The following is a 20,339-nucleotide window of genomic DNA, read 5'->3' as shown; positions in this document are numbered from 1 at the left end:
TTTTTTATAATCAATTACGAGTCTGAGTTTTGGAGTTCCGTCTTCATTGAAACCCTCTTTTGGTACCACTAGTACAGGGGAATTATAAGGACTTATACTTGGCCTAATAATTTCTTCTTTTAGCATTCGACTTATTTCAGAATTTACAAAATCTGAAGCTGATAGAGCATAAGGGTGTTGTTTGCTGTAAATGGCCCTATCATTTACGGTGTTTATTTCACCGCGTATATCTGTCCTTAAAGGAATCTGCATATTTATTTTTCAATGCTCTTCATTGATTATATTTAATATTTTGTTCTCCAGATCTTTTCTTTGATCTGCAGATGATATTTTTATGTTGTTTATTTTTTGATTGTCGGTTAACTCAACGACGGCGTATTCAGACTTTTTAAATTCCAAACTTATTTTCAAATTTTTTAATTCCCAACTTTTTATTTTTTCGGATATTTCAACGACGGCGTGTTCAGGAATTTTATATCCCGAACTAAACTCGCTTTGATTACCCATTTCAGATTCGGATCTGATCTGAGCCTTTTCATCGAAGTAGTAAAGTAGTAACAGAAGAATGGCGTTTTCTTCTAATTTTTATTCTTTTCCATTTTATATAATTACTCCCTTAGCTGTATCAATTACAGCTCCAATTTTTTTTTAAAAGGTTATAGCCGACCAGTAAATCTGAGTCTAGCCCTTCTATTTCATGAAAAGTACATCGCGTATCAAAATTAGTTATCTGCAACAACATTTGTTGCCCCTGGCTTATAAATAATTTTGGGTGAATAACTTTCAATAAAGGAATACCATCTTTCATCTCGATATTTGGTTTTTTTTGAGAAATGGAAAAAGAAAGAGGTTGGTGATCGGTAAATAATGTTGAACTGACACTGTTATAAATTTGTTAACTTCCATATTTCTGTTATGTTTCATGTCATTTTTCCTTTGTTATTTCCATGCGTTTTATAGCCATTAGGTTGGCTGATCAACGCTTAAATAAATATTAGCACAAAAAAAGGTGATCGGTAAAGATCTCGATGTTGCTAACCCCATTTGGGTTATTTCGAAGATGTTTAAAAGCCCATACAATGGCTAAAAGTTCCTTTTTATTTGTTGGGTATACTTGCTCGGTTTTGGTCAGAGTTTTTGAAATAAATATAATTGGTTTTCCTTCCTGAGAAAGAACAGCACCAATTTCTAAGTCAGATGCGTCAGTTGTTAGGGTAAATTTAAAATTAAAAATAAATCCGGTTGTACTATTTCTACTTGTGCAATTAAATTTTCTTTGAGCTCGTTAAAAGCTCTTACAACTGAATCATCAAACTGTATTAAAATTATACGTGATGCCTTTTTTGATACTTTGCCGTTTTGGCCTTCTAAATATTTGGTTAATGGTTTAGCTATCTTTGCATAAACTTGCACAAATTTTCTGTAATATCCCTTCAGTTCCAAAAAAAAAGTTTCACTTGTGAATCACCTTGGGAATCACCTGGGACGTGTCCTCGTGCACAAGTGAAGAACAAGTGACGCTCCATATAGAAAATTGTATGGGATGTCCGCATTTTCACAAGTGAAAATTCAAATGAAAATTTGTCGAAGTCCTACGGGATTTCACTTGTTCCTTATACTCATTTTTCGTATGGCCTGTCACGTGCCGGTGACTCGTCCCAAGTGAATCACTTGGGAAAATCAGAATTTTTCCTTGAGTTTTCACTTGTGAAATCACTTGCAAGGGACACGTCCCAAGTGAAACACTTGGGAAAATCAGAATTTTTCCCTGAGTTTTCACTTGTGAAATCACTTGCAAGGGACACGTCCCAAGTGAATCACTTGTGAAAATCAGAATTTTTCCTTTAGTTTTCAATAAAAAAAATATAGAATTTAATTCATTTCATTTTAATTCATTTTAATTATATGGTACTATTTAGATTTTCAAAAATTGTACAATTATTGTTTCTGTTTTTTTTTAACGTTAGACATCGCCGTTCTTAAACCTTTGTCCGGGTCCTCTGAATCCTTGGCCAACGCTCCTGAAAAAACATTTGTATGTTTAAAAAATGCGTTTTATTTGTTTAATTGTATATTTACCTTTTATAGCTTGTTGCAGAATTTTTATTGGCACAAAACATTTCGTCATCCACTTTCGGCTAACGGAACCCATTGAATACCTTCAAAATTTACGTACTTTAAACTAAGATCAATGCACAACATCTTAAACTTAATGTAGCACTTACCTGACTTTATTATATTAACTAAACGATTAAAGTAACTCTGCTGCGCACCATTAAAATGGATGCTTCCCTTTCAATCACTCAAACAGAATGCACCAAGTCTTCTCACCCCTTTACTAGATTTCTTTTGTTTTCTCTTCGCTGTTGGCGCGTGCCACTGCACCTATACCCTTTCTAAAGTGAAATATATTCGACTATATAGTTTTTACTTCTTGAGTAAAAAATACAATACGATTTTTTTTTAAACGGTAATACTTAAATGTTTTAAATACTTAAATCAATTTTAACGGACTAAATTTCTATAACTTAACTAAAAAATTATATTGTAATAAAAATGTATAATAAGTAAATATAACATTATAAGTAAATTCAATTTACTAAATTTTACTATAATCAAATAGTTTACTTTTATAAAACAATATTAGTTGTTTTTTTCGATACACAATAATGCTCCTAAGATATTAGGGCATTCACATGTCGCTTCTCCGCGAAAATTTTTCCGCCGAAATATTAGTCGCTAGCCGAACATAACGGAGAGACGCAAAAAAAAAAAAGGACCAGCCGAAATTTGTCTCTGCGAGCGCGGAGTCCAGGCAGATTATAAGACAAGAAAGAGAGGGAAATATCCGAATATCTGCCTCTCTTTGTTGCACGATCGTTTTCGTGGGCAGTCTTCTACGCTGCGCCGACTGCTCTGCTGACGTCAACAGCGGCACAGCGTTTTAGGCACACAAAAAAAAACAAAAAAAGCTTTTTGCCTTGAGCCATGTCACCGCGTCCCTACTGCAGAACTGAAGGGATCCTAAAAGGCCTAGGAAGCTTCTAAGCTCTCGAACATTTTTAGGGATCGGATATTTTATAATTGTAGAAACTTTTTCGGGATCGGTTTTGATCACATTGTAAGAAACAACGTAACCGAGAAAACCGAGAACTTTTTTTTTCAATCGAAATTTTCATGTTTGCGTTCAGCAAAATTTTAATAATGAAATTAGATCTTTGTAGTGTTGTTCAATTGTTTTTGAAAATATAATTATGCTATCCATATAAACATGACATGTTTTACCCACTTGTTCTCTTAAAATATCATCCATCGCTCGTTGGAATATTCTTGGAGCGTTAATAAGGAATTCTAAATGTCTGGTTCATTCATGAGAATTTGTTGAAATCCAAATTCCAAGTCAATTGTTGAAAAGTATTTGGCTTTTCCAAGATTTGACAAAATCACTGAAGGGTCCTACATTGGATATCTATCAGGTATAGTATTTTCATTAAATTTTTTTTAGAATCAATTACGAGTCTGAGTTTTGAAGTTCCGTCTTCATTGAAACCCTTTTTTGGTACCACTAGTACAGGGGAATTATAAGGACTTATACTTGGCCTAATAATTTCTTCTTTTATCATTCGACTTATTTCAGAGTTTACAAAATCTGAAGCTGATAGAGCATAAGGGTGTTGTTTGCTGTAAATGGCCCTATCATTTACGGTGTTTATTTCACCGCGTATATCTGTCCTTAAAGGAATCTGCATATTTATTTTTCAATGCTCTTCATTGATTATATTTAATATTTTGTTCTCCAGATCTTTTCTTTGATCTGCAGATGATGTTTTTATGTTGTTTATTTTTTGATTGTCGGTTAACTCAACGACGGCGTATTCAGACTTTTTAAATTCCAAACTTATTTTCAGATTTTTTAATTCCCAACTTTTTATTTTTTCGGATATTTCAACGACGGCGTGTTCAGGAATTTTATATCCCGAACTAAACTCGCTTTGATTACCCATTTCAGATTCGGATCTGATTTGAGCCTTTTCATCGAAGTAGTAAAGTAGTAACAGAAGAATGACGTTTTCTTCTGTTAAAGAAAGTTGGTTCAAAATGTTTCCGTAATCATAATTTAATTTGTATTCTTTTCCATTTTATATAATTACTCCCTTAGCTGTATCAGTTACAGCTCCAATTTTTTTTTAAAAGGTTATAGCCGACCAGTAAATCTGAGTCTAGCCCTTCTATTTCATGAAACGCACATCGCGTATCAAAAATAGTTATCATGTGATAATATTTAATTATTGAATATCCATTCACTGTGGATACTCTTTTATGTATTGGAAGCTCACTCTTATTTTTATAAATTTCTGTTCTAACTACTACCACTATGTTTTCTCTAAGTAGTTGAGAAACTATTTGCGAAATGAGCCCTAATGTTGTTGCTTTCTAATTCCTGAACTAGGACTATTGCATTTGGTAGGTCAAGAAAATTGGCCGTTGAGGCCGGCAATGAAAACTCTAAGAGCTGTCTTCCAATGTTTTTCATTAATTTCCGCTGTTATTGGTTTGCTTCTACCATAGGTCATAATAGTTTTATTAATTAGTAGAGTTCATTTTCTATTAACTGTACCATAATAATCCAATATGGATAAATTTCCCTGACTCAATACACTTAATTCCTGTTCAATAATATGAATTGGACGTTTGTCGCTAAAGACAAAGTCAAGTCTGGCCATTATGGCATCTTAATTTAATACCGTACCATTATGGGTTAAGGCATCGTTTGCCATTGCCGTTATTTTGTTTCTTAATATGGATAAGGCAGAATAAAACCTTTCTCTCCATCTGGCATATAGCCCCATGCCTATTTCTGCTTATTATCTCCAGCTTACATATTTATCTTCTTCACCTTTATAGTCCCTTACAGATTTGATGATCTCATAAGATGTGTCGCACTTAATTTTTGGATCTAAAATCTCTATCTGAAAATCCTCAACCGTTTTAATTTTGTGAGAAAGCTGCGATCTTAAGTTTACGATCTCCTCCTTTAATGGATTTAATTCAAAATTTAAAATTTGTTTAATTAAATCTCCTACATTTAACATTGTATTGTTTGTTATTGCCTGATACATACATACATACAAACCATACATACATACAAACCATGTTCTTGAGGCGAATTCATGTGGAGTCTTTTATTTGCTCCAATCTGGCTGGTTGAAGGTTCTGACATTTTGAAAATTTTTTCGAAATCAGAGATTAAGTCTTCCACTTTGTTTTTATATTTGATTTTTTACAAATTTCGTATAAAATAATAATAATAAAAAAAGATAGTATCGCTCACGAATCGTCGTCCTTATTTTTCTTCTCGTTGTTTTCTAATCCTGTTGGGGTCGTCCTTTTCTTGGTTGATGATCCTGCTTGGGATCGTCCTTTCTTTTTTGGTTTTCCGATTTTATCTTGGGATCTTCCTTCTTTTTTTCGGTTATTAAATTGGGGTCTTCCTTCTTTTCCAATGTTTATATTTGGCGAAGCATTGTCCTTCAGCCCGTTTTCTTTGAATGTCTTTTTGTTAATTTTCGTTTTTGAACATTTTTTTAAGTAACTTTTTTTTCCATAATAACCATTGGAAAATTTTTTTTTAAATTGTCCGAGCAGTGAATTTATGTTACGATCACTATTTTGTAATTTGAGACTTAAGGGGATTATTTCATTAATTATTTTCCACCTTAGTTTTTTTTTTGATCAACACAAACTTTTTATTTTTTTGCCGGTTGTATAGGGTTTAAGGGGATTACTGCATTTATTAATTTCAACCTTATTTTTATCAACACAGGCTGTATATATTCGTCGGTTGTATAGGGTTTTGGCCGCGCTAAATTCCTTTTTCACTTTAAAACTTTTTTAACGTGTATTTTAAAGTTTTGTTTTAGAGTTTTTTAATCACATGGCCCCACGTTGGGCGCCAATTAAGTTTCTCATATGTGAATTAATAAAAAAAATTCATTTTTATTTTTTAATCACTTATTTACTATTACAATTTTTTAATAGGTCGAACTTATTTTATTCACTGCTCGTTTAATTTTTCTCGATTTGTTCTACTGCTCGATTCGGATCTCAAAAACGGACTGCCTGCTCTCTAGTTCAATGATCAATAATCAAACCTCGACTTAAGAGATTTATTACCCAAAAATTGATAAAGAGAATGACTCAAGAGAGTCCGAAAATAGGATGATGCCAATTAAATTTGAAGTCTTATCTTGGCCGGAAATTGGTGTTTACATTAGCGGAGCTTAGGGACCGCTTTGGGGATCTTTTTGCTTACGCTAGCGGACTTGGGGCTCGCTTTGGCGATCTTTTGTTTACGTTAGCGAACTCAGGGCTCGCTTGGGACTCCGATGTATACAATGCGTGAAATTGATCTGGGTGGGAATGATTTGGAGGCCTGGTTGACAGAAATAGCTGACCACGGATTTATCTCGGGTCTGTCAAAGTTATTTGGAAATTAGCTCTCGGTTCAAAGTTGTTTATAAATTGGGTATAAGCCCCTAAGTAATGTGTCATACAACTCCCCCATTCTAAATTGAATCGTCCCTATTCATTGGAACTGATGGGTATATTGAATGTAATTGATTGGTTAATTCGACAATGATATTTTCTTCTAGGATATTTTCATTGTCGAGGATATTATTTATTTCATTATCGGAAATATTGCTTTCTGGTTCAATTTCTATATGAATTTGCCATGGTTTGAATATTAAAAATTGTATGAACTTGATTATAACCATAATAGTTAAATATATAAATGTAAATATGATTAACATTAACGTAACTGGTATTTGAGTTTGTTTAATTTGAATAAATGTATTTAGTATGTTAATATTATCAAACGAGAGTTCCGATTCATTAGATATAATATATTCGGATACTAACAAATCTGTATATTTTCGAGCTGTGATGGTGTAGGAAATATTATTAATTTTAGTGGTGCCATTAAAAGTTATTAAATATGACCCATTTAAATGAGTGTCAACTGTATTTCTCCATTTACAAAAATGGCTCCATCTTGGATTACATCTACATTTTTTTTTCGGATTTTGTTACAAAAAGATTTTTCTCCATTTAGTAATCTGGTGAAACAAGAACCTTCTGGGTTAAGTGTGCCATAATTATTAGTAGTAGTAATTAATAGTACTTATTTCTACATTTTGCGACGTGATTATCAATTAATAATTTTCTTTTATTATGTGAAATGGATCTTGAATTGTAAACGTCACAACGATCGGTAATAATAGGGTATTTTATGTAAATCATAATAAGATCTTGATGCAAAGCGATTTTGAATTAAAGGTCTGTTATAATAACAGGCTTATTTTCGTGCTTATAAATTTCTTGTATATCATCATTGTTTAAAATTTTAGTTTTAAATACATCAATTTTGGTGAGTGTAATTGTGTCCATTAAATTCATAAGATCGTAAGTAAGCAAGCGCAGACGATATTTTCTGAGTGGAATTTCTTGATCCTTAAAGGCTGTTTTAAATTGATCAGGTAAAGATTTTATCTCTTTAAATATTTTAGAATTAATAACGAATTGATAGTCAATTTTTGTATACCCTTGCAGAGGGTACATTGATTTCAGTCAGAAGTTTTCAAAGCAGTGAAGGAGACGTTTCCGACCCCATAAAGTATATGTATTCTTGATCAGCATGACTAGACGAGTCGATCTAGCCATGTCCGCCTGTCCGTCCGTTTCTACCCAAACAAGTCCCTCAGTGTTAAAGCTATCGGGCTGAAACTTTCCCAAAAGTCTTTTATCTTTTGCAGGTAGTATATAAGTCGGAACCAGCCGGATCGGACAACTATATCTTATAGCTCCCATAGGAATAATAGGAAAAACAAATTTAAAAAAATTATATCTTTGGTGTTTTTTAGCATATAACCTCCTAAGCTTGGAAATATCATTTTTTAATTAGTTTTGAATTTCGAATTTAATTTTATCAAAATCGGAAGACTATATCATATAGCTGCCATAGGAACGGTCGGAAAATTGGTGGGAAAATAATATGAATCAAATTATAGCTTCGGTGTTTTTTACATATAACCTCCTACGCTTGGAAATAAGATTTTTTAATTAGTTCTGAATTTTGAATTTAATTTTATCAATATCGGACGACTATATCATATAGCTGCCATAGGAACGATCGTAAAATTGGTGGGAAAATAATATGAAACAAATTATAGCTTCGGTGCTTTTAACATATAACCTCCTACGCTTGGAAATAACATTTTTTAATTAGTTCTGAATTTTGAATTTAATTTTATCAAAATCGGACGACTATATCATATACATAGCTGCCATAGGAACGATCGGAAAATTGGTGGAAAAATAATATGAATCAAATTATAGCTTTGGTGTTCTTTAACATATAACCTCTTACGCTTGGAAATAATATTTTTTAATTAGTTCTGAATTTTGAACTTAATTTTATCAAAATCGGACGACTATATCATATAGCTGCCATAGGAACGATCGGAAAATTGGTGGAAAAATAATATGAAACAAATTATAGCTCTGGTGTTTTTTAACATATAACATCTTACGCTTGGAAATAACATTTTTTAATTAGTTCTAAATTTTGAATTTAATTTTATCAAAATCGGACGACGACGATATCATATAGCTGCCATTGGAACGATCGGAAAATTGGTAGGAAAATAATATGAAACAAATTATAGCTTCGGTGTTTTTTGACATATTATCTTATACTATTGGGAATATAATTTTTTGTGTTTTTAAATTTAATAATTATAGCTGCAAGGGTATATAAGCTTCGGCTTACCGAAGCTAACTTCCTTTCTTGTTTATTAAATCATCGATTTTATTTCGGACTGTTATGAAATCATCATGATCTGGTGTTCCCGCTATCCATTTCCAAATAGTGCCTATTTCATTAATGCCTCTTTTCGATCTACTGGGTATTATTTGAGAGATAATTATTTTGATAGTTTTTAAATCGTGGGATATTTCCCAAAGGAAATTCTTGCTGTCGTGACTCTTTAGAAATTCTGTTTCAAGATTAATTATATATCTATAAAGACTTATATTAGTTATATGATATAAATCTGCGAACATCTTTGGTATCCTTGTAAAGAAGAAAATCATGGTTCGTGTAATCCATAATTTCGGATTTGGTTGTAGCTACCAGCAATAATAAGTACATTATTGAAATCATTATCTGTAATTTTAAACAAATTATTTAATATTATCTTTATGAATCGTACGCTTTCTGTTATTTATAATAACTTTATTGGGGAGATTTTCCTTAACTACTTGTTTTTTATATCTAGAATTAAGCTTGTTTCTTTCCCCGTGTTTCTTTTCGTAAGTTACCTCTCCTACGTAATAATTCTTATTATGTCTATCTTTATTGTGAAAATGCAACATTTTCTTTTGAGCTTGTTGCAATAATTTATGAATATCATCGTGTTTGATTTTATTAAATAATATATCAAAAGGTCGATGGTTGGTTATTGAGTGAATTGTTAAATTTTATTGTGCTGCTCTAATTATAATTTCGGAATAATCAATTAAATTAAGCTCATCTTTAATGCAGCGAGCAATTTCTGTTAAGGTAGAGTGTGCCCTTCCATTTGTCCGTTGGGCGTACTATGTCGAGGATCTGCAAAGAATAGAGATATCCCATTTCTTTGTGCAAAAGATTTAAATTGGGATGAAGAAAAACTTGGTTCGTTATCTATCATCAAAGATTTGGCTAAAGGAAATTGTTGTAAAATTTCTGAAACTTTATTTTCTATATTTAGTTTATTAGGGATTTCTTTTACGACTAAGTATTTCGAATACGAATCTATACAGGTAATGAATATAAGATTTTGGGCGTAATATATGTCAAGATGCAAATTTTCACCTTCTCTCGCTGGAATAGGTTCTTGACCGATAGGAATCTGTACTTGGTGTCTGTTGTATTTGTTTTTATTGCAGATTGTGCAATTCTTTATAAACTCCTTAAGATTTTTGTATAAATTAGGCCAATAATAAAGTCTAGTTACTTGGATCCGTGATAAAGCGTCTGCAACAACATTTGTTGCCCCTGGCTTATAAATAATTTTGGGTGAATAACTTTCAATAAAGGAATACCATCTTTCATCTCGATATTTGGTTTTTTTTGAGAAATGGAAAAAGAAAGAGGTTGGTGATCGGTAAATAATGTTGAACTGACACTGTTATAAATTTGTTAACTTCCATATTTCTGTTATGTTTCATGTCATTTTTCCTTTGTTATTTCCATGCGTTTTATAGCCATTAGGTTGGCTGATCAACGCTTAAATAAATATTAGCACAAAAAAAGGTGATCGGTAAAGATCTCGATGTTGCTAACCCCATTTGGGTTATTTCGAAGATGTTTAAAAGCCCATACAATGGCTAAAAGTTCCTTTTTATTTGTTGGGTATACTTGCTCGGTTTTGGTCAGAGTTTTTGAAATAAATATAATTGGTTTTCCTTCCTGAGAAAGAACAGCACCAATTTCTAAGTCAGATGCGTCAGTTGTTAGGGTAAATTTAAAATTAAAAATAAATCCGGTTGTACTATTTCTACTTGTGCAATTAAATTTTCTTTGAGCTCGTTAAAAGCTCTTACAACTGAATCATCAAACTGTATTAAAGTTATACGTGATGCCTTTTTTGATACTTTGCCGTTTTGGCCTTCTAAATATTTTGTTAATGGTTTAGCTATCTTTGAGTAAACTTGCACAAATTTTCTGTAATATCCTAAAAGGCCTAGGAAGCTTCTAAGCTCTCGAACATATTTTATAATTGTAGAAACTTTTTCAGGATCGGTTTTGATCACATTGTAAGAAACAACGTAACCCAGAAAACCGAGAACTTCTTTTTTCAATCGAAATTTTCATGTTTGCGTTCAGCAAAATTTTAATAATGAAATTAAATCTTTGTAGTGTTGTTCAATTGTTTTTGAAAATATAATTATGCTATCCATATAAACATGACATGTTTTACCCACTTGTTCTCTTAAAATATCATCCATCGCTCGTTGGAATATTCTTGGAGCGTTGGTCAAACCGAAAGGCATTCTTAGGAATTCGTATTTCCCATTGTTTATTCAAAATGCGGTTTTCTGAATATCTGGTTCATTCATGAGAATTTGTTGAAATCCAAATTCCAAGTCAATTGTTGAAAAGTATTTGGCTTTTCCAAGATTTGACAAAATCACTGAAGGGTCCTACATTGGATATCTATCAGGTATAGTATTTTCATTAAATTTTTTTTATAATCAATTACGAGTCTGAGTTTTGGAGTTCCGTCTTCATTGAAACCCTCTTTTGGTACCACTAGTACAGGGGAATTATAAGGACTTATACTTGGCCTAATAATTTCTTCTTTTAGCATTCGACTTATTTCAGAATTTACAAAATCTGAAGCTGATAGAGCATAAGGGTGTTGTTTGCTGTAAATGGCCCTATCATTTACGGTGTTTATTTCACCGCGTATATCTGTCCTTAAAGGAATCTGCATATTTATTTTTCAATGCTCTTCATTGATTATATTTAATATTTTGTTCTCCAGATCTTTTCTTTGATCTGCAGATGATATTTTTATGTTGTTTATTTTTTGATTGTCGGTTAACTCAACGACGGCGTATTCAGACTTTTTAAATTCCAAACTTATTTTCAAATTTTTTAATTCCCAACTTTTTATTTTTTCGGATATTTCAACGACGGCGTGTTCAGGAATTTTATATCCCGAACTAAACTCGCTTTGATTACCCATTTCAGATTCGGATCTGATCTGAGCCTTTTCATCGAAGTAGTAAAGTAGTAACAGAAGAATGGCGTTTTCTTCTGTTAAAGAAAGTTGGTTCAAAATGTTTCCGTAATCATAATTTAATTTTTATTCTTTTCCATTTTATATAATTACTCCCTTAGCTGTATCAATTACAGCTCCAATTTTTTTTTAAAAGGTTATAGCCGACCAGTAAATCTGAGTCTAGCCCTTCTATTTCATGAAAAGTACATCGCGTATCAAAAATAGTTATCTGCAACAACATTTGTTGCCCCTGGCTTATAAATAATTTTGGGTGAATAACTTTCAATAAAGGAATACCATCTTTCATCTCGATATTTGGTTTTTTTTGAGAAATGGAAAAAGAAAGAGGTTGGTGATCGGTAAATAATGTTGAACTGACACTGTTATAAATTTGTTAACTTCCATATTTCTGTTATGTTTCATGTCATTTTTCCTTTGTTATTTCCATGCGTTTTATAGCCATTAGGTTGGCTGATCAACGCTTAAATAAATATTAGCACAAAAAAAGGTGATCGGTAAAGATCTCGATGTTGCTAACCCCATTTGGGTTATTTCGGAGATGTTTAAAAGCCCATACAATGGCTAAAAGTTCCTTTTTATTTGTTGGGTATACTTGCTCGGTTTTGGTCAGAGTTTTTGAAATAAATATAATTGGTTTTCCTTCCTGAGAAAGAACAGCACCAATTTCTAAGTCAGATGCGTCAGTTGTTAGGGTAAATTTAAAATTAAAAATAAATCCGGTTGTACTATTTCTACTTGTGCAATTAAATTTTCTTTGAGCTCGTTAAAAGCTCTTACAACTGAATCATCAAACTGTATTAAAATTATACGTGATGCCTTTTTTGATACTTTGCCGTTTTGGCCTTCTAAATATTTTGTTAATGGTTTAGCTATCTTTGAGTAAACTTGCACAAATTTTCTGTAATATCCTAAAAGGCCTAGGAAGCTTCTAAGCTCTCGAACATTTTTAGGGATCGGATATTTTATAATTGTAGAAACTTTTTCAGGATCGGGTTTGATCACATTGTAAGAAACAACGTAACCGAGAAAACCGAGAACTTTTTTTTTCAATCGAAATTTTCATGTTTGCGTTCAGCAAAATTTTAATAATGAAATTAAATCTTTGTAGTGTTGTTCAATTGTTTTTGGAAATTTAAATTTGCTATCCATATAAACATGACATGTTTTACCCACTTGTTCTCTTAAAATATCATCCATCGCTCGTTGGAATATTCTTGGAGCGTTGGTCAAACCGAAAGGCATTCTTAGGAATTCGTATTTCCCATTGTTTATTCAAAATGCGGTTTTCTGAATATCTGGTTCATTCATGAGAATTTGTTGAAATCCAAATTCCAAGTCAATTGTTGAAAAGTATTTGGCTTTTCCAAGATTTGACAAAATCACTGAAGGGTCCTACATTGGATATCTATCAGGTATAGTATTTTCATTAAATTTTTTTTATAATCAATTACGAGTCTGAGTTTTGGAGTTCCGTCTTCATTGAAACCCTCTTTTGGTACCACTAGTACAGGGGAATTATAAGGACTTATACTTGGCCTAATAATTTCTTCTTTTAGCATTCGACTTATTTCAGAATTTACAAAGTCTGAAGCTGATAGAGCATAAGGGTGTTGTTTGCTGTAAATGGCCCTATCATTTACGGTGTTTATTTCACCGCGTATATCTGTCCTTAAAGGAATCTGCATATTTATTTTTCAATGCTCTTCATTGATTATATTTAATATTTTGTTCTCCAGATCTTTTCTTTGATCTGCAGATGATATTTTTATGTTGTTTATTTTTTGATTGTCGGTTAACTCAACGACGGCGTGTTCAGACTTTTTAAATTCCAAACTTATTTTCAAATTTTTTAATTCCCAACTTTTTATTTTTTCGGATATTTCAACGACGGCGTGTTCAGGAATTTTATATCCCGAACTAAACTCGCTTTGATTACCCATTTCAGATTCGGATCTGATCTGAGCCTTTTCATCGAAGTAGTAAAGTAGTAACAGAAGAATGGCGTTTTCTTCTGTTAAAGAAAGTTGGTTCAAAATGTTTCCGTAATCATAATTTAATTTTTATTCTTTTCCATTTTATATAATTACTCCCTTAGCTGTATCAATTACAGCTCCAATTTTTTTTTAAAAGGTTATAGCCGACCAGTAAATCTGAGTCTAGCCCTTCTATTTCATGAAAAGTACATCGCGTATCAAAAATAGTTATCATGTGATAATATTTAATTATTGAAAATCCATTCACTGTGGATACTCTTTTATGTATTGGAAGCTCACTCTTATTTTTATAAATTTCTGTTCTAATTACTACCACTATGTTTTCTCTAAGTAGTTGAGAAACTATTTGCGAAATGAGCCCTAATGTTGTTGCTTTCTAAATCCTGAACTAGGACTATTGCATTTGGTAGGTCAGGAAATTTGGCCGTTGAGGCCGGCAATGAAAACTCTAAGAGCTTCTTCCAATGTTTTTCATTAATTTCCGCTGTTATTGGTTTGCTTCTACCATAGGTCATAATAGTTTTATTAATTAGTAGAGTTCATTTTCTATTAACTGTACCATAATAATCCAATATGGATAAATTTCCCTGACTCAATACACTTAATTCCTGTTCAATAATATGAATTGGACGTTTGTCGCTAAAGACAAAGTCAAGTCTGGCCATTATGGCATCTTAATTTAATACCGTACCATTATGGGTTAAGGCATCGTTAGCCATTGCCGTTATTTTGTTTCTTAATATGGATAAGGCAGAATAAAACCTTTCTCTCCATCTGGCATATAGCCCCATGCCTATTTCAGCTTATTATCTCCAGCTTACATATTTATCTTCTTCACCTTTATAGTCCCTTACAGATTTGATGATCTCATAAGATGTGTCGCACTTAATTTTTGGATCTAAAATCTCTATCTGAAAATCCTCAACCGTTTTAATTTTGTGAGAAAGCTGCGATCTTAAGTTTACGATCTCCTCCTTTATTGGATTTAATTCAAAATTTAAAATTTGTTTAATTAAATCTCCTACATTTAACATTGTATTGTTTGTTATTGCCTGATGGTTTGTATGTTCTTGAGGCGAATTCATGTGGAGTCTTTTATTTGCTCCAATCTGGCTGGTTGAAGGTTCTGACGTTTTGAAAATTTTTTTGAAATCAGAGATTAAGTCTTCCACTTTGTTTTTATACTTGATTTTGTACAAATTTCGTATAAAATAATAATAATAAAAAAAGATAGTATCGCTCACGAATCGTCGTCCTTATTTTTCTTCTCGTTGTTTTCTAATCCTGTTGGGGTCGTCCTTTTCTTGGTTGATGATCCTGCTTGGGATCGTCCTTTCTTTTTTGGTTTTCCGATTTTATCTTGGGATCTTCCTTCTTTTTTTCGGTTATTAAATTGGGGTCTTCCTTCTTTTCCAATGTTTATATTTGGCGAAGCATTGTCCTTCAGCCCGTTTTCTTTGAATGTCTTTTTGTTGATGATTTCGAAGATTTTTTGTTAATTTTCGTTTTTGAACATTTTTTTAAGTAACTTTTTTTTCCATAATAACCATTGGGAAATTTTTTTTTAAAATTGTCCGAGCAGTGAATTTATGTTACGATCACTATTTTGTAATTTGAGACTTAAGGGGATTATTTCATTAATTGTTTTCCACCTTAGTTTTTTTTTTTATCAACACAAACTTTTTATTTTTTTGCCGGTTGTATAGGGTTTGAGGGGATTACTGCATTTATTAATTTCCACCTTATTTTTATCAACACAGGCTGTATACATTCGTCGGTTGCATCTGGTTTTTGGCCGCGCTAAATTCCTTTTTCTCCTTAAAACTTTTTTAACGTGTACTTTAAAGTTTTGTTTTAGAATTTTAATAGGTCGAACTTATTTTATTCACTGCTCGTTTAATTTTTCTCGATTTGTTCTACTGCTCGGATCTCAAAAACGGACTGCCTGCTCTCTAGTTCAATGATCAATAATCAAACCTCGGCTTAAGAGATTTTATCCCCAAAAAAATATGATGATGCAATTTGCCAAATAAATTTGAAGTCTTATCTTGGCCGGAAATTGGTGTTTACATTAGCGGAGTTTAGGGACCGCTTTGGGGATCTTTTTGCTTACGTTAGTGGACTTGGGGCTCGCTTTGGGGATCTTTTAACTACGTTAGCGAACTTAGGGCTCGCTTGGGACTCCGATACTTACAATATCGGCTTGGATGTTTGGGAATGATTTGGAGGCTTGGTCGACAAAAATAGCTGACCACGGTATTATCTCGGGTCTGTCAGAGTTATTTGAAAATTAGCTGTTTATAAATTAGTTGTTTAGAAATTGGGTAAGAGCCCCTAAATAATGTGTCATATAACTAACGTGTACCCAATACCACTCCTTAGCTATGCCCGACAGGAGTACGTGGAAGTTACGCAGAACTTCATTCCACGGACACTGATGCTGACGCTGCAGGATCTCTAGACGGAACACGAAATCGTCTACGGAATTGCCATCGTCCTCGCCGCCGAAGGAGAGTTTCCAGCGGTCCACTCGGATGTATCGGTTCCCGTTGCGGGCTCCCGCGTTGGCGTACAACCGCGACTCGCCCCGGAAATCCGCCGTCCTTCGGTCCTCGATGCGCCACGGCCACGCGTAGTGATCACTCCTGCCTGCGGGATGATACTCCGGTTACTGGCTCAGGCTGCTGTCGATCCGCGGAGAGTCATTCACCGGCGGTCGTGGTTGCGGGCGGAAATTCCGGCGGCCTTCGATAGTATCCTCCTGTCTCCTACCGCTGATGAATTTCAGCTGGGCCATTTCCGCCGCCTTCTGGACACGACGAAGTGGGCACCATCTATACTTGGCGACTTGCGCCCTCCTAGAGCAGCTGTGGCTTGCTCTCCGCTGGCCTAAGGACTTCGTTCAGCAACTTCATCATGTCCTTGAAGCCGTTCTTGATTTCCTCCCGCAACGCCTGGCTAACTCCCAACTCCTGCAATGCGCGATAGGTTTGGGCCGCTTGTGCCTAAGCTGCGTTCATCGCCGACTCCGCCGCTGTATCCCGTTTCAGGTTCAGCTTTTGCGGACTCTTCTGGTCCATACCCAGTAGTTGCTCCTGTGCCTCGATGATCGCCTTGAATTCAAAGACCCTGACGGCCTTATCCTCGGACATGATTTTCAATTTTCAAAATAAATACTAATACGATAAAAAATATTATGATAAAAAAATAAATAAAAAGGTTAACAAATAACTACGATAATAAATAATATAATTAATTACAAAATAAATAAATAAATACGATAATAACTAATAGCAAAGATAACTTCCGAATTCTCCTATTTATACCCGTTACTTGTAGAGTAAAAGGGTATACTAGATTCGTCGGAAAGTATGTAATAGTATATATATTCTTGATCAGAATCACTAGCCGAGTCGATCTAGCCATGTCCGCCTGTCCGTCTGTCCGTCTGACCGTCTGTCCGTCTGTCCGTATGAACGCTGAGATCTCGGAAACTATAAGAGCTACAATACTGGGATTAGGCATGCAGATTCCAGAGATTCCTGCGCAGCGCAAGTTTGTTTCAGCAGAGTGCCACGCCCACTCTAACGCCCAAAAACCGCCCAAATTTGTGGCTGCTACAGATTTGATGCTAAAAATCTTAACAGAAACAACAATGGATGCCCTCAAGATGCTCGGTCGGCAAGACCCCCTCCTCTCTACTACGACTGTTCCATCTCCCCCAGTGGGTAAGCTTACTTACACATTGTGGGTTTTATTAATGTTTAATGAATATGGTTATTACAATCATTTATATTCATGCTTCTCTTAACCGATCTATCCTTCCTCAGCCTTTAAGACTGAATACTTGGCCGCCGTCTTCACTATTTACGCGGTCAAAGCAGAGGATTTGCTTTGCTGGAAAAAGGCTATAGGCGCCGCGAAGAGTTACGCTCTACCAGTCACTTGTTGGTAGAGCTCGCATGGAAACACGGCCCTCAAAAGGAACATACGCGATGCGCATGTGTATGGTCACCTAATCCTGAGGAACTCCTGGGGAAAAGAAGGGACAGGCCAAAAAGGTACGTAACTGCACTGTAACCTATACCATCCAACTAATGCTCGCGACCTTTTTGATTCTAGGCAAACAAGGAGGACAAATAATCCTTATTTCCGGATAAATTCACTGGCGCACTATGGTGAGTTGCGCAAAGGCAGTCCGAGTTTCGGCTGCCAGAAAAAATGGCGGTACTTCTCAACGCCGCGATGCGACGGCTGGAAGTTCCCAAATGTGGTGGACGTAGTATTACGGAACGGACTCACCGGGAAATGCTGGATGTAGTCGGCGTCAACTGTGGTAGGCGATTATAGCTGGTCCTCTGTGCGGGTTGAACGGACACCGGTTGCTGGCAGCCCAAGTCGCGGCTGGTATGTATGGTGACATCGCGTGCGAAGGCAACTACTATATATAGCCGCAGAATTGAAAATCTGCCATTATGGTCCGATCGTAACGAGTGACACACCAATCGAAAGGTATCGCAAAAACTAAGAAGATTGCATACCAAGACTTTCGAAATATAGATTTGTTTGGGAGAAAAAGCGGTGAAAGTGCAAAAGTAAAAATTTAGAAAATTTGTGCTGCTGGTGTAAGGATGCCCTCTGGCCAGGATATAACTCTCAGTCGGATCCAGAGGTCCTTTTACAAGAAATATGTAAAGTCACTGAGACATAGGGCTAGAGAGTAATATTCGCGGGGCGAACGATGATTTATGATCAATTATCGCGGAGACTCTACGTCTATCCGCTCGAGGGGGGGGAGGGGCATTCCAAGACCTATGAGGTTACGGTACCGTCAGAATGCCAAGTCCTTACGTGGCCAAAAATTTCACGGGCTGAACCTCCGGGCGAGGCCGCAGCCGGGTTCTATCATACGTGGCCGAGGGATAAGGCTTGCGAGGCCAACAATTCCACGGGCTGGACCTTCGGGATAATCATATCAATATGTTCGCTTTCCACCTAATAAATCATAATCCTTCATTTCGTATCACTTACGTACTAATAATAACAATGGCAAACTTAGTTAACTATTATGTATATCTATATATTGTGACGGTCTAGCCGTCGGCTTGTCCGGCCGCCCTCTCAGCGATCAGACGAATGGCCGATGCCGGCAGTTGTCGCAATTCGCCCGTCCCGGTCCAGCCTTCTGGTAACCGGGCTAACTCGTGGGGTGGGGGACTCTGCGTACCTCGGGTGACCGCCTCGAGGATCTCGCCTGGTCCACGGTTGCGGTGCGTCGTCTTCTTGCGGTGCGTGATACCGTGGCCCTTGCGAACGGCGACCCCACGAGTAATCTCGAGGCTCGTCGCGTTCATCGCTGTCGCTCGCGTTGCTGAGATCATCCTCGACGGTATACGTTGTCGAAGGTCGAGCGGGTCGTCGTGTCTCGCCGGGTTTAGGGCTCCACATGCCCGCAAACCGAGGTCCACCCGTAACCTCAGACTCCTGGTCGTCGGAAGACTCGGCGCCGTCGGGTACGCCTTCTTCACCTTGGCTATCGTTGATTAACTGGTCCTCTGCGACCTCTTCCTCTTCGTCTTCCGATGCCTCCGAATCTCCTCCGCTGTACCCTTCCGCGACCCACTCGTCGCGCTCCAAAAGGTCGTGATGAAAAACCTCGGTATCGTCCGAACCATCCGACAACTCGATGACTTCATCCATTTGAAAGCGGAGACTAAACTTATAGATACAAGACCCTTATTGTTCAAGCTCCCTACCTATCGGTGCAGTGAAACCTCGACTTAGAATACTTAGATAATAACATTGTTTGTTAGTACAATTCAACTTAGAAATTACCATGCGAACCTCTACCGTGCTTAACCTCTCGTGTCGCCTCCCAGGGCAGCCCCGTCGTCTTCTTTCGTGGCTGCATTCCCAAAGTCCTCAGAGTAATAGGGTTTCAGCTGACTGATGTTGGCAGAGCGTGAACGTCTTTCCCCTGGGCGTCGCAACAGAACCAGGTTAGGGGATATGAATCTCGTTACGGTGTAGGGACCGTCATACTTGGGGGCCAATTTGGCGACGAAACCTTCGGCCGCCTTCGAGAGAGGATGTTGGCGTAGCCACACCTTGTCACCGAGCTTCGGTCTCCACTCACGGCGTCTAAGGTTGTAATGGCGTGCTTGATCTTGGGAAGCACGTTGGAGGTTGGATCTGACAATATCGAAGATTCCTCTGAGTTGGAGCGCTTTTCCTGCGGGGTCCTTAGATCCGGGGGTGACCTCGTCGTATAACATAGTAGGGAGTTTGGGCTCACTTCCTTGTGTCAGGAAGGCGGGACTATATCCCGTAGAGTCCGATACACTTGCGTTGATGGCGAGCGCTATTTCCGGTAATAGCCCGTCCCAAGATCTTTGGTCTCCCTCGGTGAGTTGGGCTATCATCGTCTTGACCGTCCGATTCGTCCTCTCGGTAGGGTTCTCCTGTGGACAGTATGGAGCAGTATATTGGATCT

General features: G+C 36.0%; 1 protein-coding gene across 1 annotated transcript in view; it reads right to left on the bottom strand.

The window, feature by feature from the left end:
- LOC119559717 (UDP-N-acetylglucosamine--dolichyl-phosphate N-acetylglucosaminephosphotransferase-like) overlaps positions 1-16,998 on the bottom strand; it is a 43,941-nt gene extending 26,943 nt beyond the window's left edge. Inside the window, exon 1 of the mRNA XM_037872780.1 lies at positions 16,874-16,998. Within this exon, the coding sequence (XP_037728708.1) occupies positions 16,874-16,998 (125 nt within the window). The remainder of the gene's footprint in view (positions 1-16,873) is intronic.
- Between the last annotated feature and the right edge of the window lie 3,341 nt (positions 16,999-20,339).

Source organism: Drosophila subpulchrella, unplaced genomic scaffold, assembly GCF_014743375.2.
Source record: "Drosophila subpulchrella strain 33 F10 #4 breed RU33 unplaced genomic scaffold, RU_Dsub_v1.1 Primary Assembly Seq35, whole genome shotgun sequence".
NCBI lineage: Eukaryota > Metazoa > Arthropoda > Insecta > Diptera > Drosophilidae > Drosophila > Drosophila subpulchrella.
Note: the sequence above shows the minus strand (reverse complement) of the source record. Positions and strands in the feature narration are given on the sequence as shown.